Consider the following 25,940-nt stretch of genomic DNA (forward strand, 5'->3'; position numbering starts at 1 on the left):
ATTTCTTGAGTCGATGCCATTTTAAACAGTTTCCCATGATCTTACATCAATAAATTGAATATCAAATTTAAATCCAACGTATTCCTCCTCCCTTCCTTTAAAGTTTAAGAGAACTCGCTGTCTGAATTCTGAGAGACTTCCTCTTGCTACTAATTAATATTAATTCTAAGGGAACTGCTGTGGTGTCACTGAAGCAGGATAGGGCAAATTCATGAATGTCCAGACCATAATAAAAGTCTCCTAGGTAGGCAAGCTAAAAAGAACATTGTAGTTTGGTAAGCTCAGCTTGGAGAAAGCAAAGGAAAGAGGAAGGGTTGCAGGAAACTGCCAACACGACTAGACACGTCCGATTGCTAGCGTTGGAAGAAAAATCCCATCCGGTTCCAAGCCAGGAGAAAGATGCTGGAAATAAAATGGAGGCAGGCTGCATTTTCAAAAGGAGATATCTCTTTATTGAATTGCCAGAAACTTCAGTGACAGCAGCATGTTTCTCGGGTGGCTGACAAAATGGAGTTGAGAGTAGGTGAGGGTTTTTTTTACATTCTTTGGGGCTTTGCAATTGGGCCATTGTGAAATGAACTTTGACCTGTGCTTGAGTGTGCCCTTTCAGTATTCTAATTATTGTTGCCTGACTCCTATTGTTGCTGGGAGGTCCTGTCCTGTCCTTGGAACTGGGTGGGGAGTATAGATTTTAGGAGTCTTTGTATGTCACCCATCCCAAGCGTTGACTTGAACAAGAGTCTGACTTCTGGTAGGATTTTGCAGATTTCCAGTTCAAATGGAGAAGTTAAGGGTGCATTTCCAATGGATGGATTTCAGTATTACTCAGCTATGTTTCTGGCTAAATGTGCAGATTAATGACTTATGCAACACACAACCACACACATTATTACTATTGCTTTATCAACCTACAATTTTCTCCTGGTAACTGGCTCATGGTCATACGAAAACAAGATAGATGTTTTGAGGATGCTTCAAAGTTCTTTGTAGCCTTTATCTCTCTAAACATACCTTGTAAGGTTCCTCTCAATCATTATTCCCATATTCATTCATTCATTCATTCATTTGTTCGTTTGTTCATTCATTCATCTGTCCATCCATCCAATCATTCATTTTCTATAGCTGCTCATCTCAATCAAGTGACTCTGAGTGGCTTATATTTCTAAAATATTTCTAAATATTTTTGAAACTATAGAACAATTAAAACAATTAATTAAAACATTAAGACAATAAAAACATCCAGAAAATAAATACAAACAGCAGCTGAGATAATTAATTAATTAACAGTAAAGTCAAAACACAGGGCCATTAACATAGTCCGAGCCCCAGGCTGGGTAAGGGTCATTCTAATCTCTGGGGTGGGGGGTATATTCCACAGAGGGGGGGCCACTGCAGAAAAGGCCCTTCTTATAGTCCCTGCCAGCTGATTCTCTTTGGTTGATGGGATCTGCAATGCGTCCAATCTGCTCCATCGAATTGGGTGGAGACTGGGAGAAGGACAGTCCCTCCAGATAGCCTGGCCTTAAGCCACGTAGGTCTTTAAGGGTGGCAACCAACACCTTGAGTTGCACTCAAAAACACACTGGCAGCCAGGCCAGATCGTGGAGTAAGGGTTTAATCTGTGCCGTGTAGCCAGCACCCATCTTGCCTCAATTGGAGTTTCTGAATGATCTTCAAGGGCAGCTCCATTTAATTGCAGTAATCTAAGTGGGAGGTTACAAGGATATAGTTATTGCAGAGGGGTGAGTTGAGGCTGAATGAATGTTATTTAAAAGCAGCCGTAGCCACAGGGAGCCCCAAAGGCAAGGCCTCTCTGCTCCAGCCAACTAGTCCGATGAAAACAGCCTCGTGAAAATTACTATAAATTAGCTCCCCTCGTGCAATTTTCTTGAGATGGGAACCCACATTTTTGCCATGCTACCACTAACACAGTGAGAAGGACCATCAGTCAACGATCCAATTGGGTATCGTCTCCAATTGTCCCCTTCCTGCTCCCAACTCCAAAACTGTCAGTAATGCAAATCTTCCTCTTCACCCATTAGAAAATATAACTTTCTTTTCAACATCTTCTGCACTCAGTTCTCCTGCAGAGGTGAGAAGAAAGAAGAGGGCACTCAGAAGAAAAAGAGAAGGATGCATGTCAGAGGAGAGAGTTGGGTTCCTTGCCAACAGTTGCTCTAAGACTAAGCCTCATTTCTGGCTCCCTTCAACCATGCCCAGCATGTGATCTGCAAACAGATCACTTCCGAGGAGACACAATCCCTTGAGAGAATTTCTAATAGAAACGGATCCAGTCTGGGAAATGGTTCAGTTGCCAGATTGTTTTAATGGGATGTTGTCTGCAGACCTCTGAGAGGTTGGCTGCAGAAACTCAGACGACCACTAGATGGAGACAGAATTTCTTGCCTTGATCGTGATCTTTTCTGGCCCCTGGTGTCCTTCTGGATTTTTGCGCATCTGAAAACCCCATGCAAGTGTAGAGGTTTACGAGGGTTTTCAATTGTCAACATCAGAAGCAACAAGAATACTGCCTAGATTTAAAAAAAAAAAGAGAGAGAGAGGTCCTTTCACCCCAACGGAGAAGACTGTGTCCCAGTCTGCCTTCCAGGTGCTCAAGCAAAGATGCTTCTCCAGAAAAGATGGTCCTTTCAAGAGATGGCTCTCCTTTGGAAGACATTGTGTCTAGATGAGCCATTATTGGCTTCAGTTTAGAAGACAGGGTCACCCATCTCTACCGAAACAGGAAAGGGGAGGTAGACTGCAATTCTTCCATTCGTGGATAACAGGTGAAGACTTGTCAGGGTTTTGAAAGGAACCATCTGCTTCATGGGAGGACATATCTCAGCAACTTCTGAAGATGACTCGTCTCTGGATAGCTTCTTCTCTCCTCTTTTCTCAGTGAAGGCCTGCAGGCTGAGTCCCTCGGTCTCTGTGCTCAGGCCGTTTTGCATCAATTTTCACTTCTGCATACACAACTTCAGCATCTGGCGGAACTTCCCTTTTGTGGAATCTGATGTCAGCGTAAGTCACCTCGCTCACTCGTTTGGTCAAAGAAGCGTGCTGCTAGGAAGACGGGGGACAGAAGAAGGGTGATTTTAACTGTGGTCTTAGAAGAAGGAGCTCTTCTAAACAGGAACAAAAACCATCGTGAGTTCTGAGACTCCACAAAGAAACTGGCTCTCAAAGACCATTTCTCAGAAACAGGCATTTGCAAGGATGGGTCACATCACTTGCTTAACAAGAATACTAAATGGATGGACCTCTTTTCTGGGATTAGGCAGTTGTGAGGTACACAATAAATGCACGTGTTAAAATTTTTCATAATAGAGATTAGCTCACATTTTGTAAAAACTACAGTATTTGGAGCCAATATTTAAGGTATACTCGTATAGCCAAAGTGCAGCCATATTTAACCTTGCTAAAGTGATGACATGCACAACTTTTGGTTTGAAGCAGGCATTAGTTGCATTGTATAGATCAGCGTTTCCCAACCTTAGGAACTTGAAGATGCGTGGACTTCAACTCCCAGAATTCCCCAGCCAGCTATGCTGGCTGGGGAATTCTGGGAGTTGAAGTCCACGCATCTTCAAGTTCCTAAGGTTGGGAAACGCTGGTATAGATAGGCAAGGGAACAGGGTTGAAACATTTGTAATCATCCAGCTTAAAGGCTCCTATTGTGAGCTGAGTTGGTTGAATGTCACGAACGTGAAAAGGGAAAGATAAAGGTAAAACAAAGGAGAATTATTAATTGTACAGCTGCAGTGTCTAATAATTTTACTAACTAGGCAGTCGAAAAGCATGTGACCAGACTGGACCTATCAACGGGGAAGAAGGATGTGGCGTATTCTATGGGACAGGGTATAAAATTTTACTACCAAAATACCGAGAATGGAGACAATAGGTTACTATGATCATCCTCCCCCCTCACAAATCCTACAAAAATTAAAACAAATTAAGCTTCACATATTGTACGAAGGCAGCCACTAGTATGAACATAGAGGGAGAGAGATGTCCATTCATATACAGGTACTCCTTGACTTACAACCATTCATTTAGTGATCGTTTGAAATCAAAACAGCACTTTAAAAAAGGGACTTGGGACTCTTTTGCATACTTACAACCGTTGCAGCGTCCCCGTGGTCATGTGATCAAAGTTTGGGTGCTTGGCATGTATTTATAACAATTGCAGCATCCTGGGCTCATAAGATCCCCATTTATAACTTCCCAGTCAGCTTCCAACAAGCCAAGGCAACGAGGGAAGCCAGATCCACTTAAGGACCACATGATTCACTTAACAACTGCACTGATTAATTGAACAGCTGTCAACCATTGACAAACTGTGGGAAAAAGTCTGTAAAATTGATGCTGACTCAAGGGGACGGCCCTCATCTCCATTTCAAGTCCATTAAGCCAGGGCTGTCCGAAGATATTTCATGCAGTCAGTTAAGTTAGTTTTGGCCCAGTTTGTGACCTTTCTTCCTATAGTCATTAAGTGAATCACTGCAATTGTTAAGCTAGTAACATGGTTGTTAAGTGAATCTGGCTTCCCCATTGATTTTGCTTGTCAGAAGGGGTTACAAAAGGGGATCACATGACCCCAGGATGCTCCAACCATCATACACATCAACCAGTTGCAAAGCATTCAAATTTTGATCGTGGTACCTATTTATCTACTTGCATTTGCATGCTTTTGAACTGCTAGGTGAGCAAAAGAAGTACGTTCACGCTGCCATGCAACACTCGGGTCTCAAACCCTGGGCTGTCGGCTTTCAAGCGGACAAACCGCTGAGTCATTGCACTGCCCAACCAGGGAGAAATCGACTTCCAAGATTCTGTCAATGTAACCTTACTACAGGGATCGAGCTACTACTTCTGGGTGTGCTTCTTGTCTGGACTACCTCACAAGACTGACAAACATTTATTAGTTGCACAATATTAAGGCTGCTCCTGCTGTTCTCGTATGTTACAAGAGGTCAGTGTTCTTTTAGAGTTGCAAAAGTGTGCAAATGTTCTATGAAAATCAGTGCTTTCTGTAAGACTGGAATGGGGGGATTTCCCAGCAAAAAGATAGAAGCTCTGAGAAAAAATATATATATTAAAAATACAAAAGGGAAGCTATCAAAGATTCACTTTGATAGATTGACTGTAAAGGTAAAAGAGAAATAAGAGTCAGTGTGTTTCAGAGCATGGGGTAATTTTTATCAATAGCTAGAAAAACGAGTTAGAGAGAAAGGAATGTGATATGTAACTTTGAAAATATATTAGCAAGAAGACCATCGAGTGATTAATTAACATATTGTTTAATTAATTAATTAACATATTAATTAACATATTGTCCGCGGGAGGCCACTGTTCCTCAGATAGTCGGGTGTGAGTCTCTCTTTTTGAGATGCGGCCCTGGTGCGCAGTTGGGCTTGCTGCTGGTGTACCTTTCGCCTAGTCATGCAGCAGCAGCCCTGCCTGAGCTGCTCGATGTCCTCTCTGCGCTGGTGGTTGAGTTCCCGAAACTTATAGTTTTGGGGGATTTCAGCCTACCATCGCTGGGAGGATCATCTGAGTTGGCCCGGGAGTTCATGGCTTCCATGACGGCCATGGACCTGACGCAGGTAATTTCGGGACCGACTCATGAGGGAGGCCACACCCTTGACCTAGTTTTTTTATCTGGACAGTGGTTAGATGATCTTGGTGGGGGCTCTCCAATTATTATGCCCCTGTCATGGACCGATCATCATCTCCTGCGGCTGGTCTTCCGTTTTGCCACCCCCCGCCGTGGGTGTTTGGAACCAATTAAATGGTACCGCCCCAGACGCTTAATGGATCCCCAGAGGTTCCAGACAGCTCTGGGGTCCCCACCTGCCTCCCTTGCTCACAGCTCGGCAGATGCCTTAGTGGAAGCCTGGGAAAGGACGGCCACTGAGGCTCTTGATCGAGTTGTACCCCTGCGGCCCCTGACCCGGTGCAGATCCCGTCGAGCTCCATGGTTCTCTGCGGAGCTTCGGGAGATGAAGCGTCGGAGACGGGGCCTAGAGAGCGGTTGGAGGTCCAGCCGATCCGAATCCGACCGATTGCGACTAAGAGCCTACATTAGGTCTTATCTCGCTGCGATAAGGGAGGCGAGGTCTAACCACTTCGCCACCCTTATCGCGTCCGCAGATAATCGCCCGGCCGCCCTGTTTAGGGTGACTCGCTCCCTCCTAAATCAGGAGGTGAGGGAGGATCCCTTGCAGGGCCGTGCCGAGGAGTTTAACCAACATCTGTCGGACAAAATCGCTCGGATTCGGACCGGTTTGGACTCTGACTGGGCAGAGTCTGACGATCAGGACACGGGTGGTCTTGTCGATATCATCTGGGAGGAGTTTGATTCTGTGACTCCGGAGGAAGTGGACAGGATCATGGGGAGGCTGAGCACCACCACATGTTTATTGGACCCGTGCCCTTCCTGGCTGGTTTATGCAGCCCGGGAGAGGACACGCAGCTGGTTCCAGGCAGTTATATCGGCTTCTTTGAGTGAGGGTATCTTCCCCGCCGTCTTGAAGGAGGCGGTGGTGAGGCCTCTCCTCAAGAAGCCTGCCCTGGACCCTGCTGTATTGAATAACTTTCGTCCTGTCTCCAACCTTCGCTTTCTTGCGAAGGTTGTTGAGAGTGTGGTGGCGCATCAGCTCCCTTTGGTCCTGGATGAAGCGGATTATCTAGACCCGTACCAATCGGGTTTCAGGCCCGGGCACAGCACGGAGACGGCATTGGTCGCGCTGGTGAATGATCTCTGGAGGGCTCGGGACAGGGGGCATTCCTCTGTCCTAGTCCTATTAGACCTCTCGGCGGCTTTCGATACCATCGACCATGGTATCTTGCTGCGGCGTCTCAGGGGATTGGGAGTGGGAGGCACGGTTTTACGGTGGTTCTCCTCCTATCTCTTGGGACGTTCGCAGTCGGTGTTGGCAGGGGGACAGAGGTCGACCGCGAGGTCTCTCATTTGTGGAGTTCCTCAGGGGTCGGTCCTCTCGCCTCTCCTGTTCAACATCTATATGAAGCCGCTGGGTGAGATCATTCGTGGCTTTGGAGTTGGGTATCATCAGTACGCTGATGATACCCAACTTTTCTTTTCGACCCCAAACCACCCCAGTGATGCCCTCGACGTGATGTCCCGTTGCCTGGAGGCGGTTCGGGTCTGGATGGGGAGGAACAGACTCCAGCTCAACCCCGACAAGACTGAGTGGCTTTGCATATCTTCATCCCGGGTTTATTCGGATATTCCATCTCTAACTATGGGGGGTGAACTATTACCCCCCGTAGATAGGGCTCGCAACTTGGGGGTCCTCCTAGATTCACGGCTCACCTTGGAAGATCATATAGGAGCCGTGACTAGGGGGGCCTTTGCACAGGTTCGCCTGGTGCGTCAGTTGCGGCCCTATCTTAGCCGGGATGATCTGTGCACGGTCACTCATGCGCTCGTGTCCTCTCGTCTGGACTACTGCAACGCTCTCTACATGGGGCTGCCCTTGAGGACCACTCGGAAGCTCCAACTGGTACAGAATGCAGCCGCGAGAGTGGTGTTGGGAGTCTCCCGATACTCCCACGTTACACCTCTGCTCCGTGAGCTGCATTGGTTGCCAGTTGTCTTCCGGGTGAGATTCAAGGTACTGGTAACGGTATTCAAAGCACTCCATGGCATGGGGCCGGAGTACCTTAGGGAACATCTGCTGCCGGCATCAAGCTCCCTGCGCCCTGTGCGTTCCCACAGAGAGGGCCTCCTCAGGGTGCCACCGATCAGAGAGTGTCGATTGGTGGCCCCCAGGGGGAGATCCTTCTCTGTGGGCGCTCCGGAGCTGTGGAATCAGCTACCGGTAGAGCTCCGGATGGCGCCCGATCTTCGCTCCTTTCGCCGCGATCTCAAGACATTTTTGTTTGTACAAGCCGGCCTAGCCTGAGGGGGAGTGTTGGGGTTGTTTTATTTTTTGTTTTTTAATTGTTCTGGGGGTTTTTAGCGTTGTATTATATTGTTTTTAACTAGGGCAATTGTTTAATCTGTTTTTAATGTTTGTATTGGTTATTTTATTCTGCCCTGTGAACCGCCCTGAGTCCTCAGGGAGAAGGGCGGTATATAAATGTTATTAAATTAAAAATTAAATTAAATATTGCTTATGATAATTAATTATTACTCACTGTTTTTTATTCTTTAAATACATGAACCCAGACATTATGCTGTTTGCTAAATATTGAAAATGTTATTTGTAAAAACCCTAACCCTAACCCCAACACACACACACACACACGTATGATTTGGATGTTTAAGACTTTGGCTACTAATGTTCATATAGCGGAGTCCTCATCAAAGTTTTTTGCAGACCACGGTTTACTGATTTTAACTTTTAAAAGGAAAAATAGCTCTTTTAAGTGTGGGTGTAAAGAGATGTTGTTACGAAAGGAAACAATAGTAAAGAATTGCAAAAGGAAGTTAAAAGGATTTTTTGAGAATAACCTTAATTGGATATGTCTAGTCTCGTGAAAAGAAGGACTATGGGGGACGTGATAGCAGTATTCCAGTATTTGAGGGGCTGCCACAAAGAAAAGGAGGGGGGGTCAACTTATTTTCCAAAGGACCAGAAGGCAAGATAAGAAACAATGGATGGAAACTGACCAAAGAGAGAAGCAACCTGGAATTAAGGAGAAACTTTCTAACAGTGAGAACAATTAACCAGTGGAACAACCTGCCTCCAGAGGTGGTGAATGCTCCAACACTGGAGGTTTTCAAGAAGAGACTGGACAGCCATTTGTCTGAAATGGTCTAGGGTTTCCTGCCTGAGCAGGGGATTGGACTAGATGACCTCCAAGGTCCCTTCCAACTACTACTTCTTCTTCTTCTTCTTCTTCTTCTTCTTCTTCTTATTATTATTATTATTATTATTATTATTATTATTATTATCATTATCATTATCATTATCATTATTATTATTATTGGAACAGGTTTCCTCCAGAAGCTGTGGATGCTCCATCACTGGAGGTTTTTAAGAAGAGACTGGACAGCCATTTTTCTGAAGTGGTATAGGATTTCCTGCTTGAGCAGGGGGTTGAACTAGATGACCTCCAAGGTCCCTTCCAACTCTGTTACTCTGTTCCATTCTGTTCTGTTCTTAATAAAGGCACAGAAGTAAGAACTGCTTCGGGTGCAAGCCGAGCGTTTGTAAGAGGATGTTTTATACAACATAATAATGGATTTAAAACGAAAAGGCAAAAAGAAAAGAAAAGATTTTAGTTAGGATGAAAAAAAGGGAAGAATTATTTTTAAAAGTCCAGAAAGGACAACTATTAGACACCAAATGAAACTTCTACAGCAGCAACTAACTATATTAACAGTGACAGAGATGGAAGAAAAGCTGAATTATGCAAAACCAAGGCATTCTGAATTTGCAGATAAGTTGGGGAAATGATGGGCACATGACTTACGTAAAGAGAAAAATAATCAAATGATACTAACTGACAAGAAGGAAATTCTGTACTACCAGATAATGCAGATGTGTGGAAAGTCTTTCATCACTATTGTACTTTATACATAGGCTAAGAAATTGTCTAGAGGAATATTTATGTAAACAGAATTTCCCGACAGTCACAGAGAAACAGGCAAATGTTGAATAGACCTATAAAAATAAGAGAAGGTATGTGAAACTATTAAAAAGACTAAAAAAGGAATGCAAATGCTCCAGATGGTCTTGCCAGCCTTATTAGAAATGTCTTGAGCAGCGTTTCCCAACCTTAGGAACTTGAAGATGCGTGAACTTCAACTCCCAGAATTCCCCAGCCAGCAATAAATAAACAATATATAATATTTTACACAATGGAAAAATTCTGGATAGCTAGAAAAAAGCTAATATAGCTCTAATATTTAAAGAGAGTGAAGTTCTGATTTTAACTGGTGGGACAATATTGGAAGAAGGATAGTTTGCCCACTGTAGAAGAATGGGTGTTTAAAGTTTCGAATCTTGCAGAAATGTCTAAGATTTCTGCTTATTTGAAGGATCACTCACAGGAAAGATATATTTCAGTTTGGAGGAGATGGATAAATTATATTCAGAACAAATATGGGACTAAAAAGTTCCATTTAGCTTATGAGTAGATTTTAGTGGGATATTGTTATTGGTACGTTGTTTGTAGTTATGTTAAAAGAGAGTTAAAGCGCATTATGAATTTGGTTAATTGTATATTATGCATAATTTTTATTTAGAATATGATTATTGTAACTATAATCCTGTACTTAGCTCTGGGAAGTGGGGGGGGGAAGTGGGTGGGTTTGGGGTGGGGGGGATTTGGGGATATATTGTAAAATTTTGTTTTTGTAAAACTCTTTAATAAAAAAAAAAGAAATCATCAGCCAGTATCCTCAACTTATAACAGTTTGTTTAGTCACCGTTTGAAGTTACAACATCAACACTTAACAACTGTTACAGTTGTTTGATCAAAATTCATCCTGCCTGAGCAGGGGGTTGGATTAGATGACCTCCAAGGTCCCTTCCAACTTTATTATTATTATTATTTCTTGCGAGTGACTCATATTTATGACGGTTGCAGTGTCCCAGGATCACGTGATCCCCTTTTGTGACCTTCTGACAAGCAAAGTCAATGGGGAAGCCAGTTTCACTTAACCACCGAGTTACTAACTTAACAGCTGCAGGGATTCAGTTAACAACTATGGCAAGGAAGGTCGTAAAATGGGTCAAAACTCACTTAACAAATGTCTCACTTAGCACCATAAATTTTTTGGGCTCAATTGTGGTCGCAAGTTGAGGACTACCTGCATTGAACGTCCCTAAACTGCACCACAATTTGGGCTGTACCAATTTTGATCACATGACCTCAAGTTGCCACAACGGTCCTAAGTGTGAAAAACGGTCACAAAGCACTTTTGTCCCTGCCGTTGTAACTTCAAACCGTCACTCGGTGTTCGGTTCTACGTCGAGGACTACCTGTATTGCTATTAAAAACCTTTGCTTAAACGTTATGCTATTAAAATATTCAATAGAAATTATAAAACAAACAAACAAGCAAACCCAAAAGTATTTAAACACCCAATTAATGACAAGATAGAGACCCCCGGTGTGTTTTCAGGATGAAGCAGTCACTGTATTTACCTTCCTGGCTTCTTTGCTTGCAGCAGGCTCAACCTCCGAGGGGTTTTCTGAAGCTCCTAGAGGAGGGACATGAACAGGAATGCAAAGCATTATCCCTCCATGACATTCAAGAATTGTCACGAAGGAGTCTCCAAGAAGGAACACCGGCAAGGGTGGCCCCACTTGCCATCCTTCTTCCTTTTAAGAAGTTCACACCTCACTGAGCTTTGGAGGAACTTCTAAGTCCTTTTTTAAAAAAAAAAAACATTGTCAAAGCAATCACACCTCTGCCCTAAAGTACACGGGGAATGCTCTGGCTTTACACGCTTGCATATACTGTATGCTTTCAGCAGCGCAAATTGCAGGTCTTTTGGTAAAGGAAGGCCTTCACGGGGACCTCCAGGTGGAATTCAAGGTATTGGTAAGGTAAAGGTAAAGGTTCCCCCGCACATGGGTGCTAGTCGTTTCCAACTCTAGGGGCCGGTGCTCATCTCTGTTTCAAAGCCGAAGAGCCAGCGCTTGTCCGAGGACGTCTCCGTGGTCATGTGGCCGGCATGACTAGATGCCAAAGGCGCACGGAACGCTGTTACCTTCCCACCGTAGTGGTCCCTATTTTTCTACTTGCCTTTTTACGTGCTTTCGAACTGCTAGGTTGGCAGAAGCTGGGACGAGTAACAGGCGCTCACTCTGTTATGCGGCACTCGGGATTCGACCTGCCAAACTGCCGACCTTCTGATCGACAAGCTCAGTGTCCTAACCCACTGAGCCACCATGTAATCATCTTTAAAGCCCTTTCCAACACGGGACCAGGTGACTTGAGGGACTTTCTCATCCCACTGGGATTGGTCTGGCCCACCCATGCTGACACAGGAGCCAGGAGCCCCATTGGTCAGGATATTCCGGCTGGCAGAGTCCAGGAGACGGGCCTTCTCTGCCATTAAGACTGCCCTTTGGAACATCTTGTCACCCAGAGTGAGGTCTTCTTCAACCCTCCTGATGTTCTGTAAGAGCCTAAAGCAGGGGTCTTCAAAGTTGGCGACTTTAAGACTTGTGGACTTCAACTCCCAGAATTCCTCAGCCAGACAGGGCTGGCTGAGGAATTCTGGGATTTGAAGTCCACAAGTCTTAAAGTCATCAACTTTGAAGACCCCTGGCCTAAAGACCTGGCTCGGCCATCTGGCTTGGGGCTCAAAAGAAGGGCTTCTGGTTGGGGGTGGCTGATAGATTAATATCACGCCCCACCTCCCCCCAACTCATCCTACTCCCTGCCTCCCTACCTTTTAGCTATTGTATTTTATGATTTTATACTTTGTAGTATTTTATTGATATAGTTTTATTTTTTTAATATTGTAAGCTGTCCAGAGTTACTCTGTGGTAAGATAGGTAGCCAATAAATTGAACAAATAAATACAAGAAATCAAGAAATGATATTCAAAGGCAGAAGGCTGGATTTGTTCATCAGAAAAGGGACTCACTACACTCCTTCTTGGGGCTGGACTAGAAGACCTCCATGGTCCCTTCCAGATTCTGTTCTGTTCTGTTCTGTTCTAAAGATTCTTGTCTATGGAGATTCTCAGTCACCCAGGTCTTAGTTGTCCCAAAGATGCTTTTTCATGAGGCAACTGGATGTCCTTTTTTTCTCTTTGAAGACATTTCACTTCTCATGCAAGAAGCTTCTTCAGATCTGCCTGGATGGTGTGGAATGGAAGGATTTATACTCATGGTCATTTGCCTTCTTTTAGAGTCAGTCAGAGCTGAAGAAGTGAAACGTCTTCAAAGGAAAAACAAGAAAGTCCAGTTGCCTCCTGAAGAAGCATCTTTGGGCTATCAAGATTCTTCTCCTACTTGATTCAAGATCATGGAAAGAGACCTGATCAAGGAGAGATTCAACCTAGAAATAAGGAGAAATTTCTTGACAGGGAGAGCAATCAACCAATGGAACAGACTGCCTTCAGATGTTGTGGGAGCTTCTACACTGGAAGCTTTCAAGAAGAGACTGGACTGCCATCTGTCAGAGATGGTGTAGGGTCTCCTACTTGGGCAGGGGGTTGGACTAGATGACGTACAAGGTCCCTTCCGAGTCTGTTATTCTGATTACTCTGTTCTCCTCCTTCTGAGGATGAAAAGTCTGAAAGGACAGCTGTGGAAGAAGGTCCCACCTTTATTCTTCCTCTTCGATCTCCACACGACGGCACCCAGAAGCAGCAAGAAGACGAGGGTGCCCACAGCTACTCCAACCCCCACAGGGATTACGATTCCGCCCCCGGTATTTTCTTGGGGTGAACCTGGTTGTCTGTTGTCATTGACCTTGATGTTCTTCTCACGTCCTGCTTAAACAAGCGACATGAAATGAGCTGGTAATAATGGACAGCCTCGGAAGAGAACTCCATCTACTGGTAGTCCTTGACGTACGACCACAATGGAGCCCAAAATTTCTGTTGCCGACCAACAGAAGTGAATTTCCCCCCTATTTTATGACCTTTCTTGCCACAGTTGTTAAGTGAATCACTGCAGTTGTTAGTAATATGGTTGTTAAGTGAATCTGGCTCCCCCCTTGACTTTTATTATCAGAAGGTTGCAAAAGGGGATCCCATGATCCTGGGACACAGCGACTGTCATAACTATCAGTCAGTTGCCAAGCCTTTGAATTTTGATCACGTGATCTGGGGATGCCTCAATGGCTGTAAATGTGAAAATGGCCATAAGTCAATTTTTTCAATACCATTGTAACTTTGAGCAGTCCCTAAATGAATTGTGGTAAGTCAAGGACTATCTGTACTCCTTGCTCCAGAGATACTCTTACAATACTCACCCTGGGGGTGGGGAGGGAGAAAGGATTAAAAATACTATTGCATCATTTGTACAATATCACAACACACATGATATCGTTGTGATTTCTAGTGCCCTATGTGCTCTAGTTTCCATGCCAACCTTCTCTGGGAGAGACAAATGTGTAACATAGCAATATCAGATACATCAGAGGTGTTTGGGGAGAAACCCATGAAATCAGGTTCATGAAACCGATTGGTTTAAGATACCCAAATGTCTCCTAGCTGATGTTATGGCACAGTCAACAATTTCTAGAAGAACCCACAATGACCTGCTAAGCCACAAACTGTGGGTTATTCCCATAGAAAGGGGAGAAAAGTGTTGTATTTACCAAGGATTGTCACCCTAGTTCCTTTCCCCTGACCATATCTATCAACTTCACAGGTATAGTTTCCAGAGTCCTCCTTTTTGATGTTCCGCAAGAACAGAGACGCTCGGTCTATCAGAACATCAGTTCCGTGTGTCATTAAGGTCTTCTGTCCATCAGAGGCAGTCTTATACCATGACACATTATGGAGGTGTTTGGTTTCATTCCCCTGGACTCTACAGTCCATGGTGAGGTTTTCCCCTTCTGTGGCCTGGATGGAAGGTGGTGACTGGATCACCAAGAGTTTTGCAGCTGTGGAGGGGGAAAAAGACAATAATTTCAACAACCCTGATAAGGATGTGCAGAGTACCTCTTGAGCTAACAAGAGTGTGCACAGAAAAAGGGGATACTGAGAGTAGTCAAGTTTACGCAGCAACCACACAGATACACTGAGGTGTGTAAACAATTTTACTTGTGGAATAATACAATAGCACAGTCCAAGATAAAACAGTAAAATAACAATAGTCCAAGGATTATCCAACACAGGGTCTTCTTACCAGTCCGTAAGTCAAAACACAGTTCTTCAGGTTTAGCAAACAGTAGCAAACCCACAAACTACAATAATCAGCAAGTAACACCAAACGTTACAGAGAGAATCACAGAGAGAAAGAAGCTACGTCTCTAGCTCCCTCTTATGGCAGTTGGAAAAACAGTGTTGGCCAATCATCACATTTAAAGTGATACAATACAGTTTCTATTACAACACCACAATCATAGTTTATATATATTGCCAACCCAACCAGTTAGGCCATAGTCATCTACCTAACATTCTCCCCTTTGGGTAGGACAATATATTGCTCTTTACAACCTTATGCCATAACTTTCACAACAAGCTTTGTGCTTTATTTATTTATTTATTTATTTATTTATTTATTTATTTTATTAGATTTATATACCGCCCCTCTCCAAGGACTCGGGGCGGTGTACAGGGCAAAAAACACTAACAACACACAAGATATAAAAATTAAAATAAGATTAAAATTAATTGCACCCTGAGCTTCGGTAAAGTGATCTGCAATGTTAGCGTCAGTTGCACAATATTCCAACCGTATTAGTTTATCTTTTACACACTGTCTGACATTTAAGTATCGTAAGTCAGTATGCTTAGATCGTGTTTTAATGCCTGTGTTGGTTGCTATCTTGATTGCGGATTGATTATCCTCATAAATGAGGATTGGATTCTCTACAGTTAGTCCCATGTCCCTTAAAACCTGTGATGTCCCTTAAAACCCTGATGTTCCACTCAATCAAGGGACAAAGAAAGCCTACAGGAGAAGGTTGGGTTGACCCAGGCTGCATTCACGGGACACCTCCATCTGCAGATTTGAATTGGACATGCATGCCGGGACACAAGACGACATACATGAAGTGATTAGTTCAAAGCTACCCACTGAAATCCATGGCCAAACTTGGTAACCTTCCAATACTTAGTTATTATAGCATTTGGGTCTTCTATGAGAGTTGCGATGAAGCTCCCAAGGATGTGGGACAACATTCCTTACACGACTGTGAAGCTGTGAGTTATAATCCCTACATTTCTGGATTGCTCCAGATTGTTGACAGAAATTCACTCTTTGATCTACTACTGCTACCATTTTTTTTCTTTCTCTCCCTAAGTCTGAAAGTAGACTGCAAATCTGTCTTGAGGAGCTCATGGTTTCTTATATAATTTCTGACATTTCCTGGTCTTGACGAGAGAGCATGGCCATTCAGCAAAAACTCTTCCCCGTCATGTTCAGTAAATTGGTCTCTCGGTCCTTCCTCTTTCTCTGGTTTCAAATCTGACATTTCTGCAGGTAGCTATGATGTGACCGGACTGCATGTTTGCTTTTTAAGTATGTACAAATACGATTACATTTGTTAGCAATTGTTTTTAAGGTCTTGTTAGCCACTCAAGGTTATTCTGGCAAGAGGAGGCCATATATATTGATGGCACCATTGATCTGCTCGACTATGCACAGACAAGTCCACGCCCATGTTCCAGGCAGAGAAGCAAATATGTTTACATATTTATGTATTTATTTTGTTTCTTCATTAACAGGTCTTCATGTTTAATAGGAACAGGCTGAGAGTTAAGCCCTGGGGCACCTCAAAGAAAGGAACTGTGGGATGCATCTCTCCTAAAATGTATGAAGAACAATTGCAGGCATTGGGTGTGTTTAGTGAAAAGAAGGACTAGGGGAGACATGATAGCAGTGTTCCAATATTTGAGGGAATGCTAGAAAGAAGAGGGGCTCAACCTATTCTCCAAAGCACCTGAGGGCAGGAGAAGAAGCAATGGATGGAAAGTAATCAAGGAGAGAAGCAACCTAGAACTCAGGAGCAATTTCCTGACAGTGAGAACAATTAACCAATGGAAAAGCTTGCCTCTGGAAGTTGTGGATGCTCCATCACTGGAGGTTTTCAAAAAGAGACTGGACAGGCATTTGTCCAGAATGATACAAGAACTCCTGGTCAAGCAGGGGCTTGGACTAGAAGACCTCCAAGGATCCCTTCCAACTTTACTATTCCATGTTCTACTGTATGTTCTCTTGAGGAAAGTCAAGATGAAACTCTAATAAACAAATGAACAGCTTCCAGGACTAAACCATGTGATTATGGGAGCATCCAGAAAAGGGATGCTTATTATGTTCCCTGTTTTCTGCTCCAGAAGCCCAGGCAGAATTACAGTCTAACAAGTAAAACTCTTTGTTTGCAAGAAAGAATCAGCCTAAGCACTTGGCTGTTATTGATATCAGGAAGCTTCTGGCATGACTCTGTTAAAGTGTTCCAAGATTTAAGGGGCTGCCACAAAGAAGAGGGGGTCATCCTACTTGCCAAAGGATCAGAAGGCAAGAAAAGAAACAATGGATGGAAACTAATCAAGGAGAGAAGCAACCTGGAACTAAAGAGAAATTTCCTAACAGTGAGAACAATTAACCAGTGGAACAGCTTGCCTCCAGAAGTTGTGGCTGCTCCATCACTGCAGGCTTTTAAAAAGAGACTCGACAGCCACTTGTCTGGAATGGCATAGGGTCTTGAGCAGCGAGCTAGACTAGAAGACCTCCAAGGTCCCTTCCAACTTGGTTAGTTTGTTATGCCATCAATGCCATCTGGAACCAACCCAAGAAGAAGGAGGAGAACCAGAGCAAGTCTCTGTCTTCCACTCCCAAAATCCAGAGTTGGTCCAGAAATGGTATTGAAAGCTGCTGGGAGATTAAGAAGAGCAAGGATGGAGCACTAACTTCACCCACTCCTGCCAGAGATCATCTGCATGATGATTCATGCTGTTTTGAGTCTGGGCCTGAAACCTGACTTGAAGGGATGTGATAATCTGCTTCCTGTGGGCTTCTCTGAAACTGGCACACAATCACTTTCTCCACCACCTTCCTGTCAACAGTGAACATTGACGGTAAGGCAAGGATAAAGAATGTTCTTGAATGTCCTTTATTGGGGAAGGGGCAAGCCATAATCTACTCTCATCAAGGTCAGGACTCAATGAAACTCACCTCCTGGAAAGCCTTAACCAACCAGGAGGGTACAATGCAATGAGACAAGAGACAAGAGTTAAGATAAAAGGTAAGACCTAAGACAAGACAAGCAAAACAAAACACTCATTTTTGGTGCCAAATTTTTGGTGCTGCCCGATCCCAGGTAGCAACCTCAAAAACGGGCCTTGTTCTTGAATGCAAGTTTGCTGGCCTATGGAACAAAGTCAGAAGTAATCTGGTGGAATCTTGTCTGACTTACCGTAGAGCTAGATCTCACGAAAGCTGATACCGTTTAATAAAATGTGCTAGCTGGAAAACGGGCTAGCAGATTCCCGATTTTGGATTATCGTGGATTAACACAGCTCTCTTCCTACCATGTTGATGGCATGGAGGTCATGTCTTTATTACTGTTTCTCAATAAATTCTCAAGAACATTCACGCTGTTTACTTGGCAGGAGGTTAGAAGCGTACATGGGACTTTCCAGTCTACCCTAAGTCTCCCCTACTACACAGTGGGCTCAGATGCGACTGTCACATTTCTGGCTCAGGATATTACTTGAACTCAGCCTAGAAAGCTAGTTTGAAGTAGGTATGCAGTTTAGTTTATATATACAGGTAGTTCTTGACTAACAATAGTTCATTTAGCGACCCCTCAAAGTTACAAGAGCACTGAAAAACGTGACTTATCACTGTTGTTCACAGTTACGACCTTTGCATCATGTGATCAAAATTTAAATGCCTGGCAACTGACTCATATTTATCACCGTTGCTGAGTCCCGGGGTCATGTGATCACCTTTTATGAACTTTTGACCAGCAAAGTCAATGGGGAATCCAGATTCACTTAACTGAGTTACTAACTTATTAACTGCAGTGATTGACTTAAGAACTGCAGCAAGAAAGGCTGTAAAATGTGGGAAAACTCACTGAACACGTCTCTCACTTAACAGCAGAAACTTTGAGCTCGATTGGGCTCGTAAGGTGAGGATTACCTATAGTTTATGTTGTGGGAAGACAGGCACCTGGGTTAACTGGTATGAGCAAGCCTGGCAGAGCCAAGGGGAGGAGTCAAGTGAGGAATCAGTGTAGCATCCCTACATAGCGACAAGAGGAACAAGTCCAACCCCCTTGAATGCTGTTATGCTTTATCTAGTTTTACTCAGGTGCAAGCTGTTTGTCAGGTCGCTTTCAGAACACTGCCATTCCTAGGGGTGGGGTGGGGGGGGCTGGTATTTGTGGGGATAAAAGAATGTGTTTCTTGTGCTTTGATGCATCTGTATGGGAAATAAAGGTAAAAGGTAAAGGTTCCCCCACACATGTGTGCTAGTCATTTCCGACTCTAGGGGCCGGTGCTCATCTCCATTTCAAAGCCGAAGAGCCAGCGCTTGTCCGAGGACATCTCCGTGGTCATGTGGCCGGCATGACTAGACGCCAAAGGCGCACGGAACGCTGCTACCTTCCCACCGGAGTGGTCCCTATTTTTCTACTTGCATTTTCACGTGCTTTCGAACTGCTAGGTTGGCAGAAGCTGGGACGAGTAACAGGTGCTCACTCTGCTACGCGGCACTCGGGATTCGACCCGCCAAACTGCCGACCTTCTGATCGACAAGCTCAGTGTCCTAACCCACTGAGCCACCATGCCCCTTTGTATGGGAAATAGGGAGGGGCAAATGGGCAAATGGGCAAATGAGGCTAACTGGATGTGCTCCTTTCTGGCCAGTTCTAGCCTGTTAACAAGACTGCGGCCCCAAGAAGACGCTTAGAGATCACCTTCTCGTCTCAGAGTTCTCATAACACCTTCACGCCAGCCGATTGGCTCCTGATGGGCAGGGGGCATTGAGGACAATGGGGAAATTAGCCTAACGATTTGCGCGGGGACTTCAGATTCCGCCTGGCTTCTCTGCAGTCACTTTCTCTCAGTAAAAGGTCCTTTTGAAATAACTTTCATTTCAAGAGTCACACTTTCCTGAGAATATAGCTGAGGCAGGACCTTACACTGTTAGATTCTTGTATATATAGGCTTAGGGAATAAATCAGTAATTTTGTAACATCAGCATGTGTGGACCTGGCTGCTTACACCTGACGTTAAGCCACGGACCAGCCTGGTAAGACCACACAGAAAATTCCCGCCACTTACCAGTGATATTAACCCACGTTCCATTTCCTGATCCTGTGCGATTTCGGATCCTGATGGTGCATACGTAGTTTCCCGAATCCTCCAGATTTACATTCACTAGTTTAAGAAACGCTTTCTGCTTTGATTTCTCAGTGTGTTTTGGGTTCCTGAGCTCCTGGTTGTCTTTGTACCATTTCACCTCCATCAAACTGGTATTGTCAACTCTGCTAAAATTGCACATAATTGTGACATTTGCCCCGACTTTTTTGCTGACCTGTTGTGGGGTCTGACTCACCACCACGTTGGGCTTTTCTGCAAGAAACAAAAACAAAAAAAGGTCATAATTTCCATCTGTATTTCAGCCCTGCTTTGTGTTGGAGCAAAGGAAATAGAATTGTATAAAATATTAGGAGAAGAGTCAGATGCTTTACAATGCTAACCCTGCACACACACACGCACACGCACAAGCACACGTACACACGCACACATGCAACAAACAACTGACCATTCAAAAGGTGCTTTTTCAGGAGGCACTGGACTTTCCTGTTTTTCTTTGAATACGTCTCACTTCTCATCCAAGAAGCTTCTTCAGCTCTGACTGGATGGTGGGGAAGGGAAGGATTTATATTCCTTGCAGACCGCTGATCAGTTGCATCCTTTGAGAGAGTACTTGAGGCCACTGGGAGGTTTACCTGTGTCCTCAGGGTCCACACACATTTGCACTACTCAGGTGACCCTGAGCACACAGACAAACCTCCCAGTGGCCTCAACGACTCTAAAAGAAGGCAAACGACCAGCCGTCTGGAAGGAGTATAAATCCTTCCATTCCCCACCATCCAGTAACAACTGAAGAAGCTTCTTTGATGAGAAGCAAAATGTCTTCAAGGAAAAACAAGAAAGGCCAGTTGCCTCCTGAAAAAAAGCATCTTTGGGACAAGTATGACCTGGAGGACTGAGAAGCTCCATACAGTCTGTGAATGATGAACAAGAAAGGGGACCACAGGTAGTCCTTGACTTACAACCACAAGTGATCCCCAAATTTCTGTTGCTAAGTGAGACATTTATCAAGTCGTGTGAAAAGTGTGAAAAATGGTCATAAGTCACTTTTTCCAGGGCTGTTGTAACCTTGAATGCTCACTTTGAATGGTGGTAAGTCAAGGACTGCCTGTGCTTAAAAATCACTCCTTGTATCTTTCTTGTTTCCTAGGAAGCCTGACGTCAATCAGGTGAAGCATCTATTTGCATAACTACAGACATGCAGGTACTCCTTGACTTACAACAGTTTGTTTTGGGGACTGTTCAAAGTTACAACGGCGCTGAAAAAAGTGACTTATCACCATTTTTCACACATCCGACCATTGCAGCATCCCCATGGTCACGTGATGAACATTCAGACACTTATCGACTCACTCACCTTTATGACGGTTGCAGTGACCCGTGATCCCCTTTTGCAATCTTCTGACAAATAAAGTCAATGGGGTAGCCCATTTTCATTTACTAACCATGTCACTAAATTAATAACTGCAGTAACACTCTTGGCAAGAGAAGTCATCAAATGGGACTAAACTCTTTAACAAGAGTATTGCGCAAATAAGTCATACCAGTTGTGCAGGACTAATTAGACACTCCAAAAGCCACCTGAATTGCTACATTTTCATAGAATGGACGACAACAAAAAAATTTTCAAGGTTCCATAGCATGAATGAATGAATGAACGAATGAATGAATGGGCATATTTACCCCAGATTGTCACACTTGTGTTCCCCGATTGCGATTGTCCTGAATCGCCAAATTGACAGTGATAGATTCCAGAATCATCAATAACAGTTGATTTAAGAGTTAAGATGCTAGATTTGTTAATCTTATGCCTAGTTACAAAAATCCGTTTTGAATTTTTAATATTGTTTTTTTCCCCCATCTTCTTCCAGGTTACAAACCACTTTGAAGAAACATTGCCTTCCATGTTACAATTCAACGTCACGTTTGATCCTTCTGACACATTCAAAAAAAGTGGCGTCTGAATCACGGAAAAGGACGGAGAGCTTGTCGACGGATGAGTCCCTGCGGAAACTGGATAGCAAACAGAATTTAGAACAGAATAATGATGGAAGAGACCTATGGATATTCATCTCCATAATGGAAGAATGGAAGGAAAAACTGACGGAGCTTGCAGAGATGGCCAGACTAACTGCTTTAATCAATGAAAAGAACACATCCAGTTTTATTTCTATCTGGAGACTGCTTCTAGACCAGGGGTGTCAAAGTCGCCACATCATGTGACGTTTCACGACGTATCGCAACTTTTTCCCCCTTACCAGAGCTGGGGTGAGTGTGGCTTCTGCATGACGCAGTTTCACACCCCTGTTCTAGACCTTGTGCTCAAGGCAGAATGCAAAAATAAAAGTTTGGGATTTGCTGATTAGATATTATTATAGAAATTACCTGTATGTAAAAGTAACATTTGAGGCTGTATTTTACTATTTTTAGTCCACTGCTCTGAAAAAAAGGTTGGAGATTAACACTTTCTTGTTCTTTTCCTTCTATCCCACACTAGCTCACAACAGGTAACAACAGTAAAAAATAAAGTTAAAAAAACCAATATGCAAACATATAAAAACTTCTATAATTAATATAAAAATATAAATAACGATCAGCAGCAGAATTCACTCTACATCAGCTCAAAAGAGCTGTTTTCTGGTCTTGCCAACCCAGCCTGGAAAAGTCCCCACATTTTCAACCTCTGACTTAGGATCTTGGTTTTATTTTTTTGCTTCATTTTGCTCTTTCGAAACTTCCCTTTCCTTTGTGGGTGGTGCTACTTCCCCATATCATTCAGGACTTTTCAGCTCTGGTTTCCCATCTCAAGTAAAAGCTCTGCAGCAATGGTGCTCATGTGCTTTATGAGGATGTTGCCCAAATGATGAACAGGACACAATAGGTGAGATTTCCAAGATGATGTCCAGACGCATGTGGCATCCTGGGAGACTCCAATGAATGCCCATACAGTAGCTCTTTCTTCCTCCACTCTGAAGTCCCCCACCCATTCCACTCATTCCTGCTATGTCCTTCCCTTCCCCACTTTCTACAGAGGGACGATCGAGAGCATCCTGTCATATTGCATCGCAGTCTGATTTGGAAGCATCCCTGCTTCAAACAGGAAGGCGGTGCAGAGAATGGTGAGGATGGCCAAAAAGATTATGGCCACTCCACTTCCTTCTATCCAGGATGCAGCATATAAGCGATGCTTGAGCAAGGTCCACAGGATTGTCTTGGATGCTACAACCTGTTTTTCTGGTTACCTTCTGGGAGGTGGATGCGAAGCAGATTATCCAGATTCAGCCACAGTTTTTTTCCATACAGTATTAAGCTTGTGAACTCTCAAGCTTTCCCTTTCCGCTATGTATTCAAGATGGACAGTGACCTCCAAGGTCCCTTGCAGCTCTGTTCTATTCTATTTCTATGTTGGGGTGGAGGTATATACATATATTGTATATATCATATTTGTATGTGTGTTATGTACATGTACACTTCTGAGAGCAGGCAATGGAATTTCATGTTTAATGTGCGCCAGTGTGCCCACAGTAAAAAAAAATGACAATAAAGGTTATCTTATCTTACTTATAGGATGTGCCTTTCAGTTGCATGATCCTTTTAGAACCAACTTTATTTTAGGAAAGGAAAATGGTGACTATAAAGGAGATGAAAGCAGTCCTCAAAACTGCCCTTCCCTCTGGCCAGCCCCACCAAAATTGTGATCCCTGGCAATTCCTTGACTGACCCCACCTCAGAGCAGCAAAAGCCTGCTTTAATTATATCAGGTCCACAGTTGGATTATGGCCTGAGCAAGGAAGAAGATTTAGATTTATTGAATTTATATGCCGCCCTTCTCCCTATGGACTCAGGGCGGCTCACAACAAAAAATTTAAGAAACATGGAATAAAAAATTTTAAAAAGAATTAAACAGTAAATGTAATAGATGCATGACAATTTAACTCAATAAAAGCCAAATTTAAAAAACATAGTCAGTCCAGACCCGCTTGTTGGAATAACCAAGTTTTCAGGTCACGGCGGAAAGACCGAAGGTTGAGGGCCTGGAACGTTTGGGAACAAGCTGAAGAGCCCAAGGACGTTCAGTCTAGAGCAGTGTTATTCAACTCCCAGAATTCCCTAGGCACCAGGCATTCTGGGAGTCGAAGTCCACACATCTTCAAGCTGCCAAAGTTGAGAAACGCTGGTCTGGAGAAAAAGAGGCTGTGGGAAGATTTGATTTCAGTCTTCCCTAAATGGGGACCAAAGCAAGATGGTCAGAAACCAAAAAAAATAGTGAGGTTAGGGTGTAGCTATGCAGGTTTTGTCGAAATAGAAGTAAAAATTTTCACATAGTAAACTTTGCACACTAGAGGAAGATTCTAAAAGTTTTTGAGAAGAAGATGGTCAGCATCTTTTGGGGGATGAAAACCGACCGGGGGATTTTGGGACAACCAGTCTGTCACAGGATGTTTGTTGTGGGGCAAGTAGGAGGATATGAGGAGGATGGGTTGTATATGTTTGCCACCTTGAGTTATTTGTAAAAATAACGAAGGTGGGATACAAACAAACAACCTGCAGAGGATGGACTAGATGATCCTCGTGGTGCCTTTCAGCTCCACAGTTCTAGGATTTGTTATTCTACGGGTCTTTTAAAATGTGGCCCTGGGGAAAAAAAGCCCCCCCCCCTCCATGAGGAAACAGAAACAGAGGAGACAAGCTGGTGGCAATGTGTTCTTTTCTCACATTGTGCTGTTGTCGTCGTTGTCATTGTTGCTGCTACAGGCAGTCCTCCATTTCCATATACGGTATATATGTTATTTCTCATGTCCTGTCCTTCAATGGAGAGAGCATTCACCAAGTCACTGACCCCTTCTCTGAGTAGAAACAACACAGCCCAGAAATGTGATTTGCCACCTTCCTTCCCTGTCATAGCTACTAGAGCCACGTTGGATCTTTAGTGGCATCTTCCGGAAGTCCAAGAAAAACTTACCTATGGAGAGGAAAGGCAAGAAGAGAACAATTCTGACCGGCTGGAGGCTCATGTTGTCTCATGCAGTGGAGATAATCTGCCTGCTGTGGACTTCAGCTCCACCATCGGGTCCAGATTGTGGGGAGAACTTGGCCAAGGAGGATTTTTCTCAAACGTCTCCTTGGATCAGAAGAGGCTGCTCTCGCTCTGAATGATCAAGCCCTCCCTTTCACGATCTGTCTTGCCCCTCCCCTTCTCTGCTTCTAGTTCCTTTCTTCTTCTTCTTTTCACTTTATCTTTTCCTGTTTGCTGTTCCCTTTTCTGAATATTCTCTGAATATTCTGAATATATATGTTGGAGACTGTTCTGCATAAACCGGGTTAAAGTAGCTGCATCTGAGCAAGATCAGAATAACCAAGGTGGTAAGAATCTCCTTCTTCTCCAGAAAAGGGATATTAACTCTCCTGCAAACAGTGGGCTTAAGAGGTCCTAACCACAGATAATCTTGCCCAAAGGTAGAAGGTGGGGGGTGCCAATCTATTCTCCAAAGCACCTGAAGGCAAGACAAGAAGCAATGGAAGGAAACTAATCAAGGAGAGAATCAACCTAGAAGAAATTCCTGACAGTGAGAATGATTAATCAGTGGAACAGCTTGCCTTCAGATGTCGTGGGTGCTCCATCAATGGAGGTTTTCAAGAAGAGACTGGACAACCGTTTGTCTGGAATGGTATAGGGTCTCCTGCTTGTCCAGGGGGTTGGACTAGAAGACCTTCAATGTCCCTTGCCTTATTTTGTATGTCCTGTATTATTTTCTATCAAGGAAAAAAAATGAGCCAAATGTGTGCTCTTCCGCTGCCCACAGTGTTTTTTTTATTATTTAGATGAAAGACGGAAGAAGCATTATTTTTGATCGTGTTTCAGCACAAAAGGATTTTGCATAGGGACTTCCGGTGGCTCCGCGGCGACGGAGACAGCCTTCCCGGGCTGCCCGCGGCTCAGCTGTTGTTTTTTCGCCCGAAACAGCGCCGATCAGCTGTTCGGGCGAATTTGAAGCCCCCT

At 43.9% G+C, this 25,940-nt stretch overlaps 1 protein-coding gene across 2 annotated transcripts; it reads right to left on the bottom strand.

Moving 5' to 3' along the window:
* Positions 1-425: 425 nt before the first annotated feature.
* On the bottom strand, positions 426-25,073 carry LOC310645176 (tyrosine-protein kinase-like otk). Of its 2 annotated transcripts, none has more exons than XM_083370698.1 (7): positions 24,903-25,073; positions 21,623-21,952; positions 19,904-20,194; positions 14,263-14,550; positions 13,262-13,429; positions 11,124-11,179; positions 426-3,060 (listed from the first exon to the last, which is right to left on the bottom strand). In XM_083370698.1, the coding sequence occupies exons 1-7, from the start codon at positions 24,952-24,954 to the stop codon at positions 2,896-2,898; spliced, it is 1,350 nt and encodes a 449-aa protein (XP_083226824.1). In that variant the 5' UTR covers positions 24,955-25,073; the 3' UTR covers positions 426-2,895. The 2 variants fall into 2 exon arrangements, with proteins under 2 accessions (XP_083226824.1, XP_083226823.1); XM_083370697.1 differs by having other exon boundaries at positions 426-3,063.
* Between the last annotated feature and the right edge of the window lie 867 nt (positions 25,074-25,940).

This window comes from Vipera ursinii (assembly GCF_947247035.1).
Source record: "Vipera ursinii genome assembly, chromosome: 10".
Lineage (NCBI taxonomy): Eukaryota > Metazoa > Chordata > Lepidosauria > Squamata > Viperidae > Vipera > Vipera ursinii.